Source organism: Tilletiopsis washingtonensis (assembly GCF_003144115.1).
Source record: "Tilletiopsis washingtonensis strain MCA 4186 unplaced genomic scaffold FA09scaffold_25, whole genome shotgun sequence".
NCBI lineage: Eukaryota > Fungi > Basidiomycota > Exobasidiomycetes > Entylomatales > Tilletiopsis > Tilletiopsis washingtonensis.
The window spans coordinates 207,393-225,691 of NW_020312022.1; the positions used below are offsets into that span (position 1 = coordinate 207,393).

The following is an 18,299-nucleotide window of genomic DNA, read 5'->3' on the forward strand; positions in this document are numbered from 1 at the left end:
AGTCGTACGTGGGTGAGGGGTCAGAGGGAGGATATGGCAGCGAGGCGGAGAAGGAGGGCAGCTCGGATGCGTCCAGCGACGAGTGGGACGAGGGCTTGAGGACCGAGTCGGATGGGGAGTCGGATGAGGAGGCGGACCAGGCGCCAGGCGCCAAGGGCCGGTCGAGGGCGGCCAGCAAGCCGCAGGCGCAAGGCAGAGCAAAGACGAGCACCACGGACAAGCGCTACATGGTCAAGGTGAGCGCTTGCGCCCGCACATGACGTCCTCCAGGGCTGACGCCTTTGCAGCGTTTCGGCACCAGCGTGGCGTGCACAACGATCGGCGAGCTTGCCAGCGCAGGCAAAGGCACCGGGCGCTGCGAGCGCATCGCCAGCGTGGCGGCGCTCATTTCGGCCATCGCAATGGTGCAGCAGAGCGGCGTCATGGCTCTGCGCGCGGCCATCGTCGAGATGCTGCGCCTGGAGCCTGGCTGGCTGACCTGCGATGAGGCTCAGGCTCAGAGGCGCCTGGTGGCGCTGTTCAAGTCGTGTCGCACGGACATGCGGCAGGGAACAAGCAAGCCTCGCCGATGGAACTGCACCGACGAGGAGCACCGCGCCATCGGCAACACGGGCGACGCCACCCACAACATGCTCCTAGCACGCCGCGCCGTGGTCGCCGCCGGCAGGTGGCCGCTGCCGGCGCAGGACACCCTCATGCTCGGCAGCCACAACCTGCTCGCCGAGGCGGCGTTCAAGCACCTCGCAGGCCTTGCTGAACGCGTGCGTGGCATGGTGGCGCGCGGCGTGCGCAAGCTGTGCGCCGGCGACAAGACGTACGAGAAGCGCGTGCTGCGCGTGCTGATGCACACGAGCCTGCCGGACGAGTACGGCGTGTCGCAATACACCGTGCGCGACGGCGACGTGCGCCTGCAGCGCCTGGTGGCGCGGCGCGACCGGCTGTTCACCGAGGCACGCCAGCAGCTCGACAACCGCAGCGAGGCCGGCTGGCACAGCACTCCCGACGAGATCATCCGGAGCCAGCGCGGCATGGTGTCGGTGCACCTGTTCTCCGCGTGGGCGACGGAGATCAGCGGCGAGGCGGTGCTGCGCATGGAGGCGCCATCCTTCGTCGAGATCTTCGTGCCGCACAACATGGGCTACGTGACGGTCGGCGCGAGAGGACGGCAGACGGCGATCGCGCGCTGGGTGACGAAGAACGCCGACGCGCTTGCCACGTCGTTCAACACGGAGCGGCTCGAGCGCAGCGGGCTGCAGCAGCAAGACGGCAAGTGGGTCGCCAACGAGGAGCTGCTGCTGGCAATCGAGCGCTTCAACGCACACTTCAAGAAGCGCTACGGCGTCAAGAAAACCAAGCACTTTGTTGCTGCCGCGCAGGAGCACACGCTTGACTTCCTCGAGCGCGCACTCATGCTGCAGCCCAACGGCTGGGCCAAGATGGGCCTGGGCGCGGCGTGCATGCCGACGGCGCGCCTCTGCAGCGACGGTTTCCGCCTGCGGTGGGACTACTGCGACCTGCGCCGCCCAAAGTACTGGTGCATGTCGAAGGAGGCGGCAAAGGCGGACGGCCGGTACCGCCCCGGCGAGCCCGTGTGGGACGAGTGCAGCGAAGTCGTCGACGCGCAGAAGGGCACGCTGTGGTGGCGGCGGCTGCAGCTGCTCACCGCAAGCACCGGGCGGCAGGGGCCGGCGCTCCTCGTGTCCAGCCTGCCGCACGGGCAAGACTTTGCAGGCGACTCAAAGTCGCGCACGAGTGCCGATCAGGGCGGGCTGGGCGGTGAGTGCTCACCTGCCTGCTCTTCCGGCCAGTGCGCTGACCCTGCGCAGGCACGACCGGCCTTGAGCGCACACAGGAGGCGATTGCCAAGGCGCATGCGGCCGGGCGCACGGTGCACCACGTCGGCATCGACCCCGGCATTAACAACGTGCTTACGGCGTCGCGCATTATCGGCCTCGAGGAGGGCACGCTGTACACGCTGCCGGGCCAGCACACGCACCCCGACGGGCGTCGGCCGCTCAGCAGCAAGGAGCGCGCCGAGGAGGGCCTGCCGGCCTACAGCAGGACACAGAACGGCCGGACGATGGGCGACCGCCTCTACCGCGCGACGCCGGACGACGTCGAGCAGTACGCGCGCCGGCAGTCGGTCGCACTCACCAAGGGCACGCTCGACGACCACGCCACGGCTCTCGCTGTGGAGCTGCAGCTCCTCGAGGCCGAGCACCATCCTCCCGAGCACGCCAGCGAGGGCGAGCGTCAGCGACACCGGGCGGCCTTCAACCAGCACTCCGACACCATTGCGCTGCGCGAGGAGCTCATGCGGGTCGAGGAGCGGCAGCGTGATCTGGCGAGCGAGGCGATGCTGGAGTGGCTGCTGATGCGAGAGGGCGGGGTCATGGAGAAGAGGCACCAGGTGTGGGATCGGCAGGACGCGCTGGTGGTGGTCAGCGTCGGCAATTGGAGGTGAGTGCCGCTGTGCGGACATTCTCGGAAGCTGCAGGCTCACGCACTGCTGCAGATCGAAGCGGCGCGGCGGACTGCCCGCGCAGTGCAGCGGCGACGTTCTGCGCCACTGCATGAAGCTTACGGCCATCCGGAACCTGCCGATCGTTTGGCGGCTGCAGGACGAGTACCTCACGTCGTCGGTGTGTCCCGCCGGGTGCAAGTCTCGGACCGGCGCACGCGTCGACGGCAAGGCAAACCCCAAGGGGACGTCTCAGCGAGTGGCGAGCCTGCGCAAGTCTTTTGCGGCAAAACCGTGAGTCAGAATGCCGACGCTGCGCATGCATCGCCGCGCATGCATTGCGGCGCATGCATTGCCGTGCATGCATTGCCACGGATGCATTGCCACGCATGCATCGCCGCTGACGCATGGCCACAGTCTCCGCGACATCAAGTACTGCCCGTGCTGCGGCCGCGTGTATGGGCGCGATGTGCTCGGTGCCCTGAACATCCGGGCAGGCGGCATGCATGAGCTGGCCCACAACACGGGGGCCTGGAGATGAGCCCAGCCAGAGTTTGTGCATAAACTCACGAACCTGGCGGGTCCGACGTTGCGTCATGTACCGTTAGACGAAACCCCCCATGAACGATGCCTCGCCCCTGCCGAGCGGCCGCCGCGCCGCGCGGACCCTGGCTCTGCCGGCACAGCCCAACCTCCGCCGCCGCCGCCGAGCCGCGTGGCGCCGGCCCCTGCATGGCGCATAAGGCTGAGAAGACGTCCGCGTGCTCCATCGTGCCGCTCGTTGCTCTGTCTGCGCAGCAGAGAGACCACGACGATGGACAGCGACAGCAGCGCAACAGCGGAGCGGGTCGGGTGTGCATCTGTCCGACGAGCGCGCGAGATCGTCATCATCGGGCTCCGAGCGCGTCTGGGAGCAAGTCGTGGACAGCCAGCGCGCGCCGGCAGGTGCCTGCCGCAACATCTCCTGGACCTCCTCTCGCTGCGCAGGTGGCCGCATCTGGCAGAGCAGCAGCTATGTCCTGCGTCCTATCGTGAACAGCTAGGATCGCTCGTCGTGTCGCAAAGCGCGAAGAAGCGAAGGCGCCAGACGGCAGGGCATCGTGCCTCTGTGGGGGGCGGCCTCGGGAGAGGGGGGCGCGGCTGAAGTCACGTGCGCGTGCAAGCGTCATGGAGCAGGGTCAGCGAGGCCTCGACGCGGCGCTCGTCTTCCCGCCATCACAGCCTCTGCAAGCGCCGCCATGCAATTCGAGACTCATACTGGCCCAGCGTTCAGAGCGCTTGCGCATGTTCTGAACTCCGACGTGCACTGACACAAAGGCGCAACAGCGCGGCCTGTGCGAAGTGGGATAGGCAGCCGGTGGGGATGCACCCCGCACCCGCCATCGGTCGGCTCCCACAGATCCATCAAAGCAGAGCAGCAGCGGCAATCTGCGGCTCTGAGTTCGCTGTGAGTCATGCAAGGACCCAGTCTCGCTGTGGGAGCTGCCGCTGCACAGACCCAAGCCCTTCGGCCGAGCTTACCCATGCCACCCCTTCGACGCAGACAGATGGCCACCCGAGGAGGCGCAGTGTCAGCATCTGAGCGGCCGACGCAGACCTTGCCATCGCGCAGCTGCATCAGTAGGATGCAGCGCCGCCGCTGGTGCGTCTCACAGGGCAGCTCGCAGCTCCCAGGGCCTCGCACGCACCAGCGGCCATCGGCCGCCAGACGCCCGGCACACGCGGCTCCGGCACCGCGGCCTGCCGTGCGGTGTGCCATAGCTCAGGATCCAGTCACAGCTGCGCTAGGCCCTCGATACAACGGCTCGCTGGCGTTGAACGACCTTCATCCAACAACGGCGCCACGAGCGGCGGCCTCGCAGGCGCGCAAGCGTCCAACGGCCGGCCGCGCGCCAACGCCCCACGCGCGTCTTCGCCGAGGCTCGCTCCGATCCTCATAAGGCGTGGCACACGGGCAAGCCAGACGCCTGCTCCTTGTCTCGTCCACACTCTTCTCGCTCTCCCAGCTTGGCTACTCTTACTCTCGTCGCAGTCTTACCTTCTTATCCTTCACAGCTCGTAGCCGGTCTACTTGCTCTTTTAGCACTCAGCAACCTCACAGTCTTTCACTCTTTCATTCTTTTACTTCCCACCTTCTCTTCACCTCTCGCCTCAAAGATGAAGCTCTCCAACACCTCCACGCTCGTTGCCGCGCTGGCTCTGGCTGGCAACGCTGCTCGCGCGCAGCCGGCGCCGTCGAGCTCGTCCGTCGAGGCTCTGCCGGCAGTCAAGGCATCGTCGAGCAGTGCGGCGCCTGCGCCCACGTCCACGGTTGTCACCACACAGACCACCACGCAGACAGTCACCGCTGTTCTGCTCACCTCAGAGGCGCCCGTCGCCTCGTCCAGCTCGAGCGGCGCCAGCGTGATGATCACGTCGGCGAGCGACGCGAAGCCCTCTGCCAAGCCGACCAGCTCGGTCGCGGGCGCTCGCCGTGCCGCACCCTACCACCTCCGTCGCTCTGCCCAGGCGAAGGAGGCGGCTGCGGCCCAGCCGCGCAGCGCTTCGATGCAGCGCGTGCGTCGCTCGCCGCTCTTTGCGCCGCTGCTCGAGCCGCTGCTCGCTGGCAGCGCCTCGGCGCAGCCCACCGCCGCCGCTGCCACGGCGGCTGCCGGTGCCGCAGCAACGCCCGATGCCAGTGCCATCTCCCAGGCGATGGCTGAGGCCGCCAGTGCCATCTCGTCTGCCGTCGCTGCAGCGGGCGCCACTGCCTCCTCGGACGCTTCCGCTGCTGTTGCGACGGCAGTGCAGTCCGCCGCGGTGGCGCCCTCGCGCCGCACCTGGTACGGTCTGCGCCGTCGCGCGGACGACGAAGACACGCCAGCGCCGGCTCCCAAGGCCAAGGCCACGCCGACGAAGGCCAAGGCGAAGCCGAAGCCCAAGGCGACTGCCAAGCCTAAGCCCAAGGCTAAGGCTGCAGAGGAATCCGAGGAGCCCCAGGACGACGAGCACGACGGCGAGATTGCCATCACCGTCACGCGCACGTACTACGTCGACGACCAGGAGGAAGGGCGCCGCCACGCGCACACGCGCGAGGCTGCAGCGAAGCCCTCTGCCACTGCGGCCAAGGTCGCGGCGGCCGCCGCCGTGCCGACGGCCGCCGGACAGGCCCCGTCCGCTGCTGCGGCTGTGGCGCTGAAGCCGCGCATGCAGAAGGTGCAGCGCCGCCTGCTCAACCTCGGCGCATCGGGCCAGGATGACGGCTACTACAGCGCCGACGCCGACGTGCAAGCCGACGCGCAAGTCGAGGTGGGCAACCTCAATGCGCAGGCCTCGTACAAGGCGGATGCACCCGACAGTGACGACGAGGACTGCGAGGACGATGATGCCGCTGTCAACGTCAACTGGGAGCGCCGCGATACATTTGAGGAGTCCGACGAGCAGCCGGGCATCTCGCTGCAGGACCTGCTCGACGAGGAGACGTCGCTGCGAGAGGACCTCGAGGAGTTCAAGAACTCGAACCCCACGCTGAGCGCTCAGCTCGGCGCGCAAAAGCGCCAGGTCGCCGGCACGGACGGTGAGTTGGTTTGCGGCCTCGCGCGGTGTCACCATGTGCTGACTGCTCTGCCCAGCTGAGCTCACCGGAGCGCAGCAGGCAGCGCTGCAGAGCCTTGTGCAGGGCCTGCAGGGCTCTGTCGCTGGTGTGCCTCTCTCTGCTGACGGCGCGACTGCGGCGGTGTCCGGCGCGGCCGGCGCAGCTTCAGGCGCTGCGTCGACTCTTTCAGCTGCGCTCTCGCAGTACTTCCCAGGCGCCTCGGCTGCACAGCTGCAGGGCCTGGCTAGTCTCGTGGGATCGCTCTCCAGCACTGGCACTGCGCAGGCTGGCCAGCTCGTCGGCTCGCTCTCCGGCCAGCTTCCCGCCGGCCTGTCCAACCTTCAGGGCTTGACGGGCGCCGGCTCGGGTCTCTCTGGCGCTCTCGGAAGCGCCGGCTCCCAGCTGCCCAATCTCGGAGGCATTCAGTCGCAGCTCGGCACGGCAGCTCAGTCTGTCAGCGGCCTGCTCCCGAACGGCCTCAACATCGCCGCGCTGCAGCAGCAAATCGCCCAGGCCCAGGGCCTCACCCAGGGTCTTCAGGGTGCGCTTCCGCAGGGCCTGTCTCTCGATGCACTGCAGAGTCTGCAGGGCGCACTGCCGCAGGGCCTCTCCGCGGGCGCACTCTCGGGCTTGACCCAGAACCTGCCGACCGGCGCTCTGACCAGCGCAGCAGGCGGCATGCTGCCGCAGCAAGCCTCGCAGCTGCTCAGCTCGCTGTCTGCCAGCCAGCTCACGCAGCTCCTCAACGGCACGCCGCTTGCCTCTGTGCTCGGCGGCTCCGGCCTCGGAGGCCTGACATCTGGTCTTCCGCTGGTCGGCGATCTTGGCGTCAACCGTCTCGACGTCAAGAGCATCCCCGGCGCTCAAGATGTCGCTCCGGCTGCGACCGCCGCCACGGCAACGGGCTCGCTCGTCGCTGACATGACTCCGGAGCAGCTTACTGATCTGGCTGCAGCCATCAGCCAGCAGCAGGCCGCGCAGTCGTCCGATCCTCTCACGGCCGTCAAGCCGATCATGCCGTCGACCGCGTCCGGCTACCTCCCCGCCGCCGCGTCGTACGGCGCTCCCGTTGCTGCTGCCTACGGTCAGGCTGCCGCGGGTGCGCAGCCTTACCTTGCCCCTGCGCTGGCGGGCTACGGCATCTACGGTGGCTCGGCCGTCACTCCCGCGCCTCAGTCGCCTGCTGCCGCACTGTCGGCTGAGGACCTCGAGCGCGTCAAGAGCGTGCTCAGTGGCGCTGGCAGTGCGCTGCCCTCGCCACCTGCGGGTACGCCGGCCAGCAGCGATGCCTGGACGCCGCTCACTGCCGCTGCGGACGCTGCCGCTACCGTCGCTGAGCAGCAGTCGGAGGCCGCCGACGGCGAGCCGCCGCTCCTGGGCGACGCCGCGGGCAACGCAGTGACGCCCGCGCAATACGTCAAGAGCCTCACCTCGGCGCAGGTCAGCGAGCTCACCAGCCTCCTGCTCTGGGGCAACTCGACGCACAAAAACGAGACGGTGCTCAACCCCAGCAACAAGACGGCCGAGTCGAAGTCCTTCGTCGCCCAGGCGCCGCTTCCCGGGGTCACTGGCGCGCTGCCGCAGCTGCCTGCGGGCATTCAGCAGGCTCTCAACGGCGGCGGTCTGCGCCTCGACAGCGGCACCCTTAGCCAGCTCGCGGCACAGGGCCTCAACGTCGGCCAGCTGCAGTCGCTGTCGCAGCTGGGCCTGCCGCTCGACACTTCCACGCTCACGAGCCTGGCCAGCCAGGGCATCGACATCGGCTCGCTCGCGGCGGCCGCGCCGAGCCTGCAGGCCCTCACCTCGAGCCTGCCCGCTCTCCAGGGCCTGTCGGGCGCGCAGCTCAGCCAGCTCCAGGGCGTGCTCGCCGGTCTGCCGCTCGCCGGCCAGCTGCAGGGCACGGCCGGCGGCCTGGCCGCGCAGGGCCAGGGCCTGCTCTCCGGTGTTGCCGGCGGTGCAGGCGGCGGTCTTGTCTCCGGCCTGTTGAACAAGCTGCCGCTGAACCTCAAGCAGCAGGAGGGCGAGCAGAGCAAGGCTGCTGCGAGCGCCGCGTCGAGCCCCGCCACCTCGACCGGCAGCGCTGCCGCCTCGCCGACGACGATGTGGGCGTCCGCCACGCCTATCCCGTCGTCGCCTTCGAGCTCGTCTGACGCTGCAGCCGCAACCACTGCACCCGTGGCGGCCTCGACCGAAGACAACTTCCCTGCCGTCGAGCCTGTGCCGGCGCCTGCGAGCGACAGCAAGGCCGAGGAGACGTCCTCGGCCGCGCCAGAGCCCGCAGCGTCCGCCGCACCTGCCTCGCCCGGCAGCCGTGTCGCCGCAGCCGCCTGGAACAAGGACGATGCACCTGCAGCACCTGCGCCGATCGCGGCCGCCGCCGCGTCGTCGGCGCTTGGCGCTGCACCGCTTCCCAGCTCCGCCTGGTCCAGCGCAGCGGCCGCTGCATCCTCCGCCGCCAGCGCCACGAGCGACGCGCCGCTGCCGATGTGGACGTGGCACCCGGACGCCGAGGACCGCATGGTCGAGGCCATCGCCGCACGCGGAGCTCGCCCGCTCTTTGCTGTCGAGGCCCGCGCCATGGACGAGTACTCCGAGGTGCAGCGCCACCGCGGCGCCTTCTGGACCCCGCGCGGCATCGCTCATGCCCTTGGCCTTGTCGCCTGATCGCTTCCAGCTTCTGAGGTCACCCTCCCTTCCTCCCTCCCTCCCTCCCTCCCTCCTGATTCCCTCTACACCTTCTTTGCTGCGCAGAGCAGTGTTCGTGACCACACAATGCAAGAGTAGCCCTATCTGCCTGACAGCTTGACCGGTGACAATGATGGCAATGACTCACTCCGCCCCGCCTGCTATCCGAAGCGCCTCTGTGAAAGCGCTGTCCAGGCTCGGCCCGTCGTCCAGAGTCTTGCCTAGAAAGAGCTCCTCGAGATCTGTCCGTCGCCGCGTCTCCTCGCGTCCCCGCTGACCGTCTCCTTGCAGCAGCTGCACGTAGACGCTGCCGCCCTCTGCATGTGTTGCGGACTCGAGCACCTCTGCGCCTGCAGGTGCGGCGCTCACGCGAGCACCCAACCGGTCGCATGTCGGCACGAAGCGAAGCTCGACGCGAAGGCGCGACGTCTCGCGAGACCGCTTCTGTCCAGCTGCATCAGCAGCAGAGGCACGGCTCAGCGGGGCCTCCAGCCGCACGGCCAGATGTCCAGCTGAGGCGTAGCCCTCGACTGCAGAGTCTGATGACCCAGTCGCCAGCGCCTTGAAGGCCTCACGCCGGTGAAGGCCCGCCTGCAGGTGCTCGTACACCGCACTCAGGAACGGCTGTTGCCAGACTGTCAGCCCGCACGATGCGATTGAAGCGCGACAGATGCTCACCTCGCAGCTTCCGCCCATGCGCCCCAGCTCATGCACCAGGTCCCAACCTCCAGTCGCGTCGTCGGTGTGCTCTGCCGGCGGCAAGAGCTCTGCCACGAGCTGCGGCAGCGGCACCCACGACGGGATGGTGTGCCGCACAAGCTGCAGCGGCGCGCGCATGCCGGCTGCCACGATGGCCGCGGGCAATGTCGAGCTGCCGCCAGAGTCGAGCGTCGAGAAGGTGACCTCTGCGTCAGCGGGTGGCGCGCCGCGGGCGAAGAGCAGGTAGTGCGGCTCGTGGAAGCGGCCTGCAGCACCAGTCAGCGCAGCTCTCTTGCACGGCGGGCTGTCACGCACCTCCACAGAAGCCCTCCATGCGCACGCCGATGCCGACCTGGCCGCCCTGGCTCTTGGCGCGCCGGCCGGGCGCCAGGTCCGCCTGGAACACCGTCCAGCCGGCAGTGCGCGCCAGCACGACGCGCTCCTCGAGCTCGGCCAGCTCGGCGGCGAGGGCGTGGGCCGGCGCTGCGCTGTCCTTGCTCGGCGACGGCAGCGCCTTGAGCTGTGCCAGCTCGGTGCGCAGCGAGGCACGCGTGGCCTTGAGCGCGGCGACTGTGGGTCGTGTGAGCGTAGAGCACAGCGAGGAGCAAGCACAGGCACGCACGGCGATGCCGCAGCACCTCGAGACTCGGGCCTGCAGCGGGCGCAGAGCCCGAGCCCGAGCCTGACGGCACGGGCGACGAGGCAGGAGCAGTTGCGGCCATGGAGGAGCTGGTGCGCCGGGCGTGGGAGCGGGAGCGAGGATGGCGAGAGGTGGAGCGGACGGGTGGAACGCGTCGCGTCGCGAGCCGCGTGTGTTGATCTCTGCTTAGTCAGCATGCTCCCACCCCCCCCGGAGCGCTGGCCCGTCGGATGCGCCTCCTCACCTGGCGCGCCTCGCTGCGCGCTGACGGTGCCGGCCTGCCGCCCGCATAGCTGGGCAAAAGCCACGCCGGCCCCGCGCGGCGCACCAACGCAGCGGTGCTGCCCTTGCCGCCCGCCTCACGCTCCTCGGCCGCCCGCACCCGTCGACCCGCTCGCATCGCGCGCTGAGATGTCCCATCTCGCCGTCGTCGGCGAGCGGCAGCGCTGCGAGGCTCGGGCTCGGGCTCTGCGCTGGCGCCCGCAGCGCTGCCGCAGCATCAGCCCATGTGTCGCGCGGCGGCTCTGCGGCGAGCTGCACTGCCGCCGCAGCCGCGCATCAGCATGCGCCGCACCTTAACCTCGTCCCGGCCCCTTGCCGCGCCAGAAGGCGGCCTGCTGCGGCGCTGGACGAGGCCGATCAGCATCCAAGGCCGATGTCGAGTGCCGCAGCTGGCTGCATTCGGCGGCGGCGCTGCTTCTGGCGCCTTTTCTCCGAACAGCCAAGCGTGCTCGCCGCCGTCTCGGGCGCTGGCGCGTGTCGTGGGCATCGCCGATGACTGCCGGCGCGCACGAGCGTTGCCGCCTGATGCTGCCGAGCACTGCATCCTGGCTGCCGGGTCGAATCAGCGAATGCCATGCTGTGGCGAAGCGAGCAGCATCAGCGGCTGCCCAGGCAGAAGCTTCTGCTTCTCTGCAGCGCTGGCCGGCACCGTTCGCTCTGCGGCTGCTGCCGGTGCCGAGTGCGGCGTGCGCCGCGTGCGGCGTGCGCCGCGTGCGCGCGTGCTGCGGCTGCGATGCATGCCTCGCGGCGTGCAGCGTGCGGCATCGGGGCGCCGCTGGATGTGCTCCGCCATGCACCGCTGACGCTGAGGCACGCAGGGTGCGCCCGTCCGTCTGCCCGGCGCCGGCCCGCCAGCAGCACGCCCGCCGCCGCACCCGCACCGGGCCACGCCTTGCGCTGCGCCGGCAGCAGCGGGCGTGGCACAGGCAGCCGCTGACGCTGCCGTGTGAGAGGCAGAGCAGACGCCGAGGCGCGGTGGGTGGTGCGGCGGTGCAGCCTCGCCACGCGCGCGTGCTGCTGTTGCTCTCGGTGTTGCTCTCGCGCCGCGGCCGCTGCTGGTGCGCTCCGCCGGCCGCGACGCTCGCCTCGCCTCGCCGCTCGCTGCTCGCTGCTCGCCGGGCCCGCCTAGCCCGTCGTCACCGCCTCGCAGCCTGCTCTGCACCACCATACCCCTCCGCCGTGTGCCCGTCCCTCACCCCGCCGCCGCCGCCGCCATCTCTCCTTAGGCCCACCCCACCCCGACCGCTGCACGCGCCTCCGCCAGCGTCTCCGCCCGTCCGCCGACCCGCCAGGCGTCCGCGCTGTGCAACCGACACTCTCTTTTGATTCTCACTCTCTCGCCACTCCGCCCCTCCCCTTCCCACTCCATCTCTCTACCGCCGTCGCAGTCCGTCGTCGCTCCACCTTCTCTTCGTCTCGCGTCTCGAGCCTCGCGGCTTGCATCTTCTCCGTTTCTTCGCCTCCGTGTCCTCGAGTCTCTAATACAGCGCTGCGATCGCGACGCTCCGCAGACCTTTCTGCACGAGCACGATCCTCGCTCCCTGTCTTCTCCTTCTCTCCGTGAGTGTGCAGCATCCGCGCGACGGTGGCGGTGGTGGCGGCACTGGGTGCTGATGCGGATGGCAGGCAGCTAGCATCTCGCCATGTCTACCTCGTCGCCTCGACGGGCCCCGGCGATTCCTGCCAACGTGGCGCCGATGCCGTTGCAGCCTCGTTCCACGCCCAACCACATCGTGCCACCGCGCACCGCCGCATCCTCCGGCAAGGGCGCCATGGCGCCTCCGTCGGGCTCGCACCGCGTGCCCGCGCCGTCTGCCGGCAGCAGCAGCAGCCGTCCGGCCAAGAGCGCCGCTGAGCAGGCTACTTCCGGCCGCTCGCGGCATGCGCAGCCGCGCGAGCGCACGGGTGAGGCTCGTGCCACTGGCCGCCTGGCGACGGAGAAGAAGCGCGAGCACAAGGACCCGCCGAGCATCGGCCCCTGGAAGCTGGAGCAGCTCATCGGCCAGGGCGCAAGTGGTGAGTGGCGGCGAAGGCGCGACGTCAAGCGCATGACTGATTGCGGCACTCGCAGGTCGCGTTCGTCTCGCCACGCACACGCAGACGGGCAAGCAGGCAGCCGTCAAGATTGTGCCGAAGCAGGCCATCCTCTCGTCGCGTCTGTCGCTGCGCGACGCCGGCGCCAAGCAGGACAAGATGACGCTGGGCATTGAGCGCGAGATTGTCATCATGAAGCTCATCGAGCACCCGAACCTGCTCGGTCTGTGGGATGTGTACGAGACGAGCAAGGAGCTGTGAGTGTGGCAGGTGTGTCGTGTGATGCTGCTGGTGCTGACGGCGCACGCACAGGTACCTCATCATGGAGTACGTGGCGGGCGGCGAGCTGTTCGACCACCTCGTGTCCAAGGGCCGGCTGGAGCCGCACGAGGCGCGCTCGTACTTCCGCCAGATCATCTGGGGCATGGACTACTGCCACTCGTACAACATCTGCCACCGCGACCTCAAGCCCGAGAACCTGCTGCTCGACGCGACGAAGAAGATTGTCAAGGTGGCCGACTTCGGCATGGCGGCGCTGCAGCCGGCCGAGAAGATGCTCGAGACGAGCTGCGGCAGCCCGCACTACGCCTCGCCCGAGATCGTCAGCGGCAAGAAGTACGAGGGCAGCATGAGCGACATCTGGTCGTGCGGCATCATCCTCTTCGCGCTGCTCTGCGGTCGTCTGCCCTTCGACGACCCCAACATCCAGAACCTGCTGGCCAAGGTCAAGAAGGGCCACTTCGAGATGCCCAACTGGCTGCAGCCGCAGGCGCAGGATCTCATCTGGAGCATGCTCGAGATCGAGCCGACGAAGCGCCTGCGCATGGACCAGATCATGAAGCACCCCTGGTTCACCGACAACGGCCGTCTGAGCAGCGCCAACCCCGTCAAGCCCAACATCCACAAGCTTGGCAGCGACCAGTTCCCCGTCGAGGACCTCGACACGGACCTGCTCGGCAACCTCAAGACGCTGTGGCCCGAGCTGAGCGAGGCGCAGCTCACCGAGCAGCTCAAGAGCACGGGCGGTAACTGGCACAAGACGTTCTACTCGCTCCTCGCCAATCATCGCGACAACCATCTCGGCGACGACGAGGACGACGACGACGTCGAGGCGCTCACGCAGGCGCAGGCGTCGACTGCACCCGCAGGTGGCAACAGCCTGGGCCTCGCACTCGGCATCCCGGCACAGAGCGACCGGGAGCGCGAGAAGGAGCGCGAGCGAGAGAAGGAGCGCGAGCGCGTCCAGCGCCAGCTGCGCGAGCAGGAGAAGCGCGTGCAGGCGCGTCGCTCGTCGGACAATGCCTCGAACGCCTCGAGCTCGCGCTCGTCTTCGGTGAAGAAGGAGGCGGCGGCGGCTCCCCAGCTGGTTGCACACCGTCCGGCACCTCATTCGCCTGGCAAGAACGTGGCAGCGGCTGTCGCCGCCCGCACCCAGGCCGAGGCACTCGCGCGGCAGGAGGCTGCGGCAGCGTACCGCAACTCGCCGGCTCGCAGCCGAGGTGCCTCGATCGACGCACCTCGTTCCCCAGCTGGTGGCGCGTACCACGCAGCGCCCGTCGGTGGTCGCTCTCCCGGCCGGCAGTCGCTCGACCAGCCGCGGCCAAGCTACCTCGCCGCTGCACCGCCGTCGCCGTCTACGGTGCGCAAGCCGCTGCCGTCGCCTCAGCTCGCCGGCGACGACCTGTTCGCAACGCCCGAAACGCAGCGTACACCGGTCGGCCCATCGCTCCAGCGACGCACCACTTCGCCGACGCAGCGCCCTGCCGCATCGCCGCGCGCTGTGATCGCCGATGCCTTCGACAGCACGCCGTCTCGCAACACGCGAAGCGGACGTGCGTCCGACACCACGCCTCGCGCACAGAACGTCCGCGCCTCATCTCGCTCAGGCTCGCCAGAGCGCGGCAGCGGGCGCCCTGCCAGCGCACATGGCAGCAGTGGAGCACCGTCCATTGCTGTGCCTCAGGTCGGCGATGCGACGGTGCAGCGGTTCTTCCAGGAGATCGCCGACGAGCTCGCAAACATCCGCGCCACGGGCGAGAACCCCGAGGCGCTGCAGCTCAAGTTCGATCGCCTCAAGGAGGTCGCAGTTGCCAGCTCAGTGCCGGTCCCGAATACGCCAGTGCTGGCCAGCCGCCCGCCGTCGCGCGGCAGCTCGCGGCCAGGCTCGCGTGCAGGCTCTCGACCGGCCTCCGTGCTCAGCGGCACGTACGGCGCGCGCCCGGACAACCGCCAGGACATGCAGTTCGAGGATGCCGACGAGGACAGCGACGATGACCTGCAGAGTGTGCGCAGCGGCACCGCCTCGGAGTCGTCTCGCGGCTACCCATACACGCCGACCTCGCCCATCCCGCCTCCGCTGGCGAGCCCCAGCGGTACTACCGCCCCGCTGGCCGTGGCCGACAAGGACTACCGGTCCGGCCGCCCGACGCTGCTGCGCGGCGTCACGAGCCCTCGTCCGGCCAGTGTCTTCAGCACGGCAACGACGAGCAGCACTACTTCTGCGCCCACTTCGAGCGGCACTGGCACGCTCGGTCGCCGACGCAGTCTCCTCGGCCGCCGCAAGGCCGCCGTGTCGGAGCAGGCACCTGCCGAGTCGGGTCGCACCTCGCTGGCCTACGAGCGCCTGCAGGATGCTGGAGCTGCTCGCTCGGCAGCTGGCACCTCTGCTCCGCTCGCAGCCTTCGCAGCCTCTCGCGGGCCCAACGCGACCAACTCGCCGACACGCCTGCAGCAGAAGAACCCGGGCCTCGGCCTGGACATCTCGCACGGCGCGCCGCAGCACGGCAGCAGCATCGCCGCACCCTCGATCCGCAGCCCGGTGCCGAGCAACACGTCGGCACCGTCGACGCCGCGCGAGGGCGCCAGCCCCAAGCAGAGCTGGTTCTCCGGTCTCTTCAACTGGAAGGTCGAGAAGCACGTCCTGCTCTCCGTCGAGAACTTCTCTGCCACGCACGCCGAGGTGAAGCGCCTGCTGCTCAGCTCCGGCGCGCGCGTCTTCGTCGAGGACGCCGAGCACATGGGCGTGCTCAAGTGCTCCCTCGCCGAGGTCCGCGACGGCAGCGGCGCCAAGCCGGTGCGCTTCAGAGTCGAGTTCGCGATCCTGCCGATGAGCAGCAGCAGTGCAGCAGCGTCGCCGGCGCTCGACACGACGCGCCTCAGTGCGCCGTCGCCGGCACTGAGCAGCTACTCGGGCCGCAGCACGCCGAGCGACGGCGGCGTCTACGCCACGAGCTGCACCATCATACACGAGAAGGGTGCGCCCGCCGCCTTCCGCCGCACATACGAGGAGCTGCGCCGCAACTGGACCCTCGGCGGCGGCGCCGGCGGCATGTCGGTGCCGTCGAGCCCGGCCGCTGTCGGCCTCGGCATCGCTCGCTAGATTTTCCCTCCCCTTCCCAGCGCGCTGCCGCTCCCTTCCCACGCTCCTTTCTCTCGTCTCATTGTCACACTGCACGCATTGCCCCAGCACCACCGTCTCGCCACGCACCTCTGCCTGGCAGTCTCGCTCGCTTACTGCCTCATTGTCTAATTTATCCCTGATAGCAACTTGCCCACTCAGCCCTTGATGGCAGCCTTCAGCACGCTCTCCATCTGTTACGGAGCGGATCAGCTGGAGCGAGGGGAGCCGCCGCGGCGCGCTGCTCACCTCGTCGATGTCGTCCGTCTGGACGCGCGTGATCGAGCACTTGAGCGCCTGTTCGATGCCCGTCATGTGCCGCCACGACTGCTGGTCGTGCACGAAGTTGATCGAGATGCCCTTGCGCCCGAAGCGGCCCGTGCGGCCGATGCGGTGCAGGTACGTCTCGGCATCCGGCTCGCCGGACTGCGTGAGCGGCATGTCGTAGTTGATCACCATCGTGACCTGCATGATGTCGATGCCGCGGGCGATGACATTGGTGCTGATCAGGACTGCGGCGGCATGGCGTCAGCAAGAAGTCACCGGCAAGTGGTCGCACACGCCTCACCCTTGCTCTTGCCGTCGCGGAACGCATCGATGGTCCGGTCGCGGTCCGCCGTCTCAAGCTTGCCGTGCAGCGAGTCGACCTTGTGGCCCTCGGACGTCATGCGCTGTGCTATCCGGTCGGCCGTCTCGCGTTTCTGTGCGCAAGCGCTGCGTCAGTAGCTGGTCTGCAGGGCTGTGCACCCTTACGCACTGCGCAGAAGATGATGCTCTGCCCGATCGTCAGCAGGTTGTAGAGCTCGACGAGGATGTCGTACTTGTGGTCCTCGTTCTTGCAGTCCATGTAGAACTGCTTGATGAGGTCGACGCTGAGCTCCTCCTGCTTGAGCCGGATCTCGTTGGCCGAGGGCGCCAGACGGCCGGCAAACTCGCGCACAACGTCGGGGAACGTCGCGCTGAAGAGGACGAGCTGGCAGGACTTGGGCATCGTGCTGGTGGGCTGGCGTCAGAGGCGCGGTCGTGCGAGCACAGCAGGCTGCTTACTTCTTCACGCGGATGCTCTGCTCGCCGAGGCTCTGCTGGTCGAGCATGTTGTCGGCCTCGTCCAGCACAAAGACCTTGACCGCGCTCGTGTCGATGCTGCGGTTCTTGATCAGGTCGAACGTCTTGCCCGGCGTGCCGACGACGACGTGCGCCGTCACTTTCTCGCCGCGCTTGATGCCATCGGGGATGGCGTACGCCGTCTTGACGGGCGTGTACTTGCCCATTTCGTGGACGACATCCATGATCTGCCGTGCCAGCTCGCGCGATGCTAGAGGGCAGGACAGGGCGCTCAGCTTCGTGGTCGCAAGGCGAGCGCAGCGTGCTGCTCACGTGCGAGCGCAACAGCCTGCGTCTTCGGCACGCTGAAGTCCACGCGCGACAGCATCGTCAGCACGAAGGCTGCCGTCTTGCCGGTGCCAGACTGCGACTGTCCGATCATGTTGCGTGGCCTGTACAGTAGCTTGTCAGAGCTAGAAGGTGGAGCGCACGTGCGGCGCAGCCCCTTGGCCAGCGCCCACCACTCACGGGTTCTGCAGCAGCAACGGCAAGGCACGCTCTTGGATCTTCGAAGGCTTCTGGTACTTCATGGCGTAGATGCCCTTGAGCAGCTCGGGCGCCAGGCCGAGGTCCTCAAAGGACTTGATGCTGTACAGCGGCGACGTCGGATCCGCCTGCTGGTCTGCCAGCGTGACCTGAAAGAGGCAGGGCATTAGTTGTATTCACGCGCAAGCACGCGGCCGGCACGCACCGTCACATCGTACGACGACTCCCGCAGCGAAGACGCTGCCGAGCGAGCAAGTCAGCTTGCCATGAATGTATGAGCAAGGCTTTTCCAGAGCTCACAGTTCTCCTCCTCTGCTGGTGCTGCTGGCGCAGCTGCCGCCGGCGCTGCCTCCTTCTTCGCCTCAGGCGCGTCTGTTCCGGCAGGCTTGGCCTCGTCTGGCTTCTTGGCATCGGCCGCGGCGGCAGGCGCAGCGCTCGAGGCAGCTGGCGCGTCTGCCGCCGGCTTGTCTGCCGCTGTGTCTGCCGGCTTGGCGCCCTCTGCGGCCTTGCCCATCAGGGTGTTGATGCGCGACGTGATGGCATCGAGGCCGGCATCCGGCTTGTCGCTCATGCTGGGCGGCGGAGCGGCGCTGCTGGCCTTGCGGTGAGAGGCTGTCGGGGGTGAATTCGGGAGATCACTGCTGTGCTAGTGATGAGAGAAGGCGGAGCAGTGGGAGCACAAGCGTCTGAGAAGGTGGTGGAGGAGAGGCAAGAAGCGCAGCCGCCGGCACGGTGCAGCAGCGGGGCGCGCTGCATCACGTGCTGCCGCTGCTCCCACGCCCACCTTCCCAGGTACGCCCGTGGACCGTGCGCCGCTAAGCGTGACTACAAGAGGGTGAAAGGGCCCGGCATCGGGCAAGCACCTCGCCTGTCAAAGCAAGGCGCAGGCGGCAGCTGGACACGTTGGGCTGCCCTTCCTCCTCCACTCCCATCCGCA

At 68.6% G+C, this 18,299-nt stretch overlaps 7 protein-coding genes across 7 annotated transcripts; 3 read left to right on the top strand and 4 right to left on the bottom strand.

The window, feature by feature from the left end:
* The first annotated feature begins 1,095 nt into the window (after positions 1-1,095).
* On the top strand, positions 1,096-2,442 carry FA09DRAFT_332456 (hypothetical protein). Its single transcript, XM_025743460.1, has one exon. The coding sequence runs from the start codon at positions 1,134-1,136 to the stop codon at positions 2,373-2,375; it is 1,242 nt and encodes a 413-aa protein (XP_025595321.1). The 5' UTR covers positions 1,096-1,133; the 3' UTR covers positions 2,376-2,442.
* FA09DRAFT_158301 (hypothetical protein) lies at positions 2,391-3,167 on the bottom strand. Its single transcript, XM_025739223.1, has one exon. The coding sequence runs from the start codon at positions 3,057-3,059 to the stop codon at positions 2,442-2,444; it is 618 nt and encodes a 205-aa protein (XP_025595322.1). The 5' UTR covers positions 3,060-3,167; the 3' UTR covers positions 2,391-2,441.
* A 1,451-nt stretch (positions 3,168-4,618) lies between these two features.
* Positions 4,619-8,699, top strand: FA09DRAFT_341514 (hypothetical protein; the record flags this gene model as incomplete). Its single annotated transcript, XM_025744456.1, has 2 exons — positions 4,619-6,017; positions 6,073-8,699. The coding sequence occupies 2 exons, from the start codon at positions 4,619-4,621 to the stop codon at positions 8,697-8,699; spliced, it is 4,026 nt and encodes a 1,341-aa protein (XP_025595323.1).
* Positions 8,700-8,864: 165 nt separating this feature from the next.
* Positions 8,865-10,141, bottom strand: FA09DRAFT_363214 (hypothetical protein; the record flags this gene model as incomplete). The annotated part of the gene is made up of 5 exons (XM_025745562.1): positions 8,865-9,164; positions 9,219-9,344; positions 9,399-9,685; positions 9,735-9,989; positions 10,042-10,141. The coding sequence occupies 5 exons, from the start codon at positions 10,139-10,141 to the stop codon at positions 8,865-8,867; spliced, it is 1,068 nt and encodes a 355-aa protein (XP_025595324.1).
* Positions 10,142-11,971: 1,830 nt separating this feature from the next.
* On the top strand, positions 11,972-15,921 carry FA09DRAFT_332459 (Pkinase-domain-containing protein). Its single transcript, XM_025743461.1, has 3 exons — positions 11,972-12,357; positions 12,413-12,632; positions 12,688-15,921. Exons 1-3 carry the CDS (start codon positions 11,985-11,987, stop codon positions 15,752-15,754), a joined length of 3,660 nt encoding a protein of 1,219 aa, XP_025595325.1. The 5' UTR covers positions 11,972-11,984; the 3' UTR covers positions 15,755-15,921.
* FA09DRAFT_158507 (P-loop containing nucleoside triphosphate hydrolase protein) lies at positions 15,843-16,736 on the bottom strand. The gene is made up of 3 exons (XM_025739225.1): positions 16,341-16,736; positions 16,022-16,284; positions 15,843-15,966 (listed from the first exon to the last, which is right to left on the bottom strand). The coding sequence occupies exons 1-3, from the start codon at positions 16,438-16,440 to the stop codon at positions 15,931-15,933; spliced, it is 399 nt and encodes a 132-aa protein (XP_025595326.1). The 5' UTR covers positions 16,441-16,736; the 3' UTR covers positions 15,843-15,930.
* On the bottom strand, positions 16,363-18,169 carry FA09DRAFT_158462 (DEAD-domain-containing protein). Its single transcript, XM_025739224.1, has 8 exons — positions 17,663-18,169; positions 17,568-17,602; positions 17,345-17,511; positions 17,150-17,268; positions 16,820-17,087; positions 16,594-16,767; positions 16,530-16,547; positions 16,363-16,473 (listed from the first exon to the last, which is right to left on the bottom strand). The coding sequence occupies exons 1-8, from the start codon at positions 17,931-17,933 to the stop codon at positions 16,449-16,451; spliced, it is 1,077 nt and encodes a 358-aa protein (XP_025595327.1). The 5' UTR covers positions 17,934-18,169; the 3' UTR covers positions 16,363-16,448.
* Between the last annotated feature and the right edge of the window lie 130 nt (positions 18,170-18,299).

Coding starts and splice junctions, on each gene's coding strand:
- FA09DRAFT_332456 (XM_025743460.1), top strand. CDS start 1,134: ATGGGCTACGTGACGGTCGGCGCGAGAGGACGGCAGACGGCGATCGCG.
- FA09DRAFT_158301 (XM_025739223.1), bottom strand. CDS start 3,059: ATGACGCAACGTCGGACCCGCCAGGTTCGTGAGTTTATGCACAAACTC.
- FA09DRAFT_332459 (XM_025743461.1), top strand. CDS start 11,985: ATGTCTACCTCGTCGCCTCGACGGGCCCCGGCGATTCCTGCCAACGTG. Junction 12,358..12,412: donor CATCGGCCAGGGCGCAAGTG/GTGAGTGGCGGC, acceptor CGGCACTCGCAG/GTCGCGTTCGTCTCGCCACG. Junction 12,633..12,687: donor TACGAGACGAGCAAGGAGCT/GTGAGTGTGGCA, acceptor GCGCACGCACAG/GTACCTCATCATGGAGTACG.
- FA09DRAFT_158507 (XM_025739225.1), bottom strand. CDS start 16,440: ATGACGTCCGAGGGCCACAAGGTCGACTCGCTGCACGGCAAGCTTGAG. Junction 16,285..16,340: donor CCGCGACGGCAAGAGCAAGG/GTGAGGCGTGTG, acceptor ATGCCGCCGCAG/TCCTGATCAGCACCAATGTC. Junction 15,967..16,021: donor AGACGGACGACATCGACGAG/GTGAGCAGCGCG, acceptor GCTCCGTAACAG/ATGGAGAGCGTGCTGAAGGC.
- FA09DRAFT_158462 (XM_025739224.1), bottom strand. CDS start 17,933: ATGAGCGACAAGCCGGATGCCGGCCTCGATGCCATCACGTCGCGCATC. Junction 17,512..17,567: donor AGTCGTCGTACGATGTGACG/GTGCGTGCCGGC, acceptor TGCCTCTTTCAG/GTCACGCTGGCAGACCAGCA. Junction 16,768..16,819: donor CAGAGCATCCGCGTGAAGAA/GTAAGCAGCCTG, acceptor CCAGCCCACCAG/CACGATGCCCAAGTCCTGCC.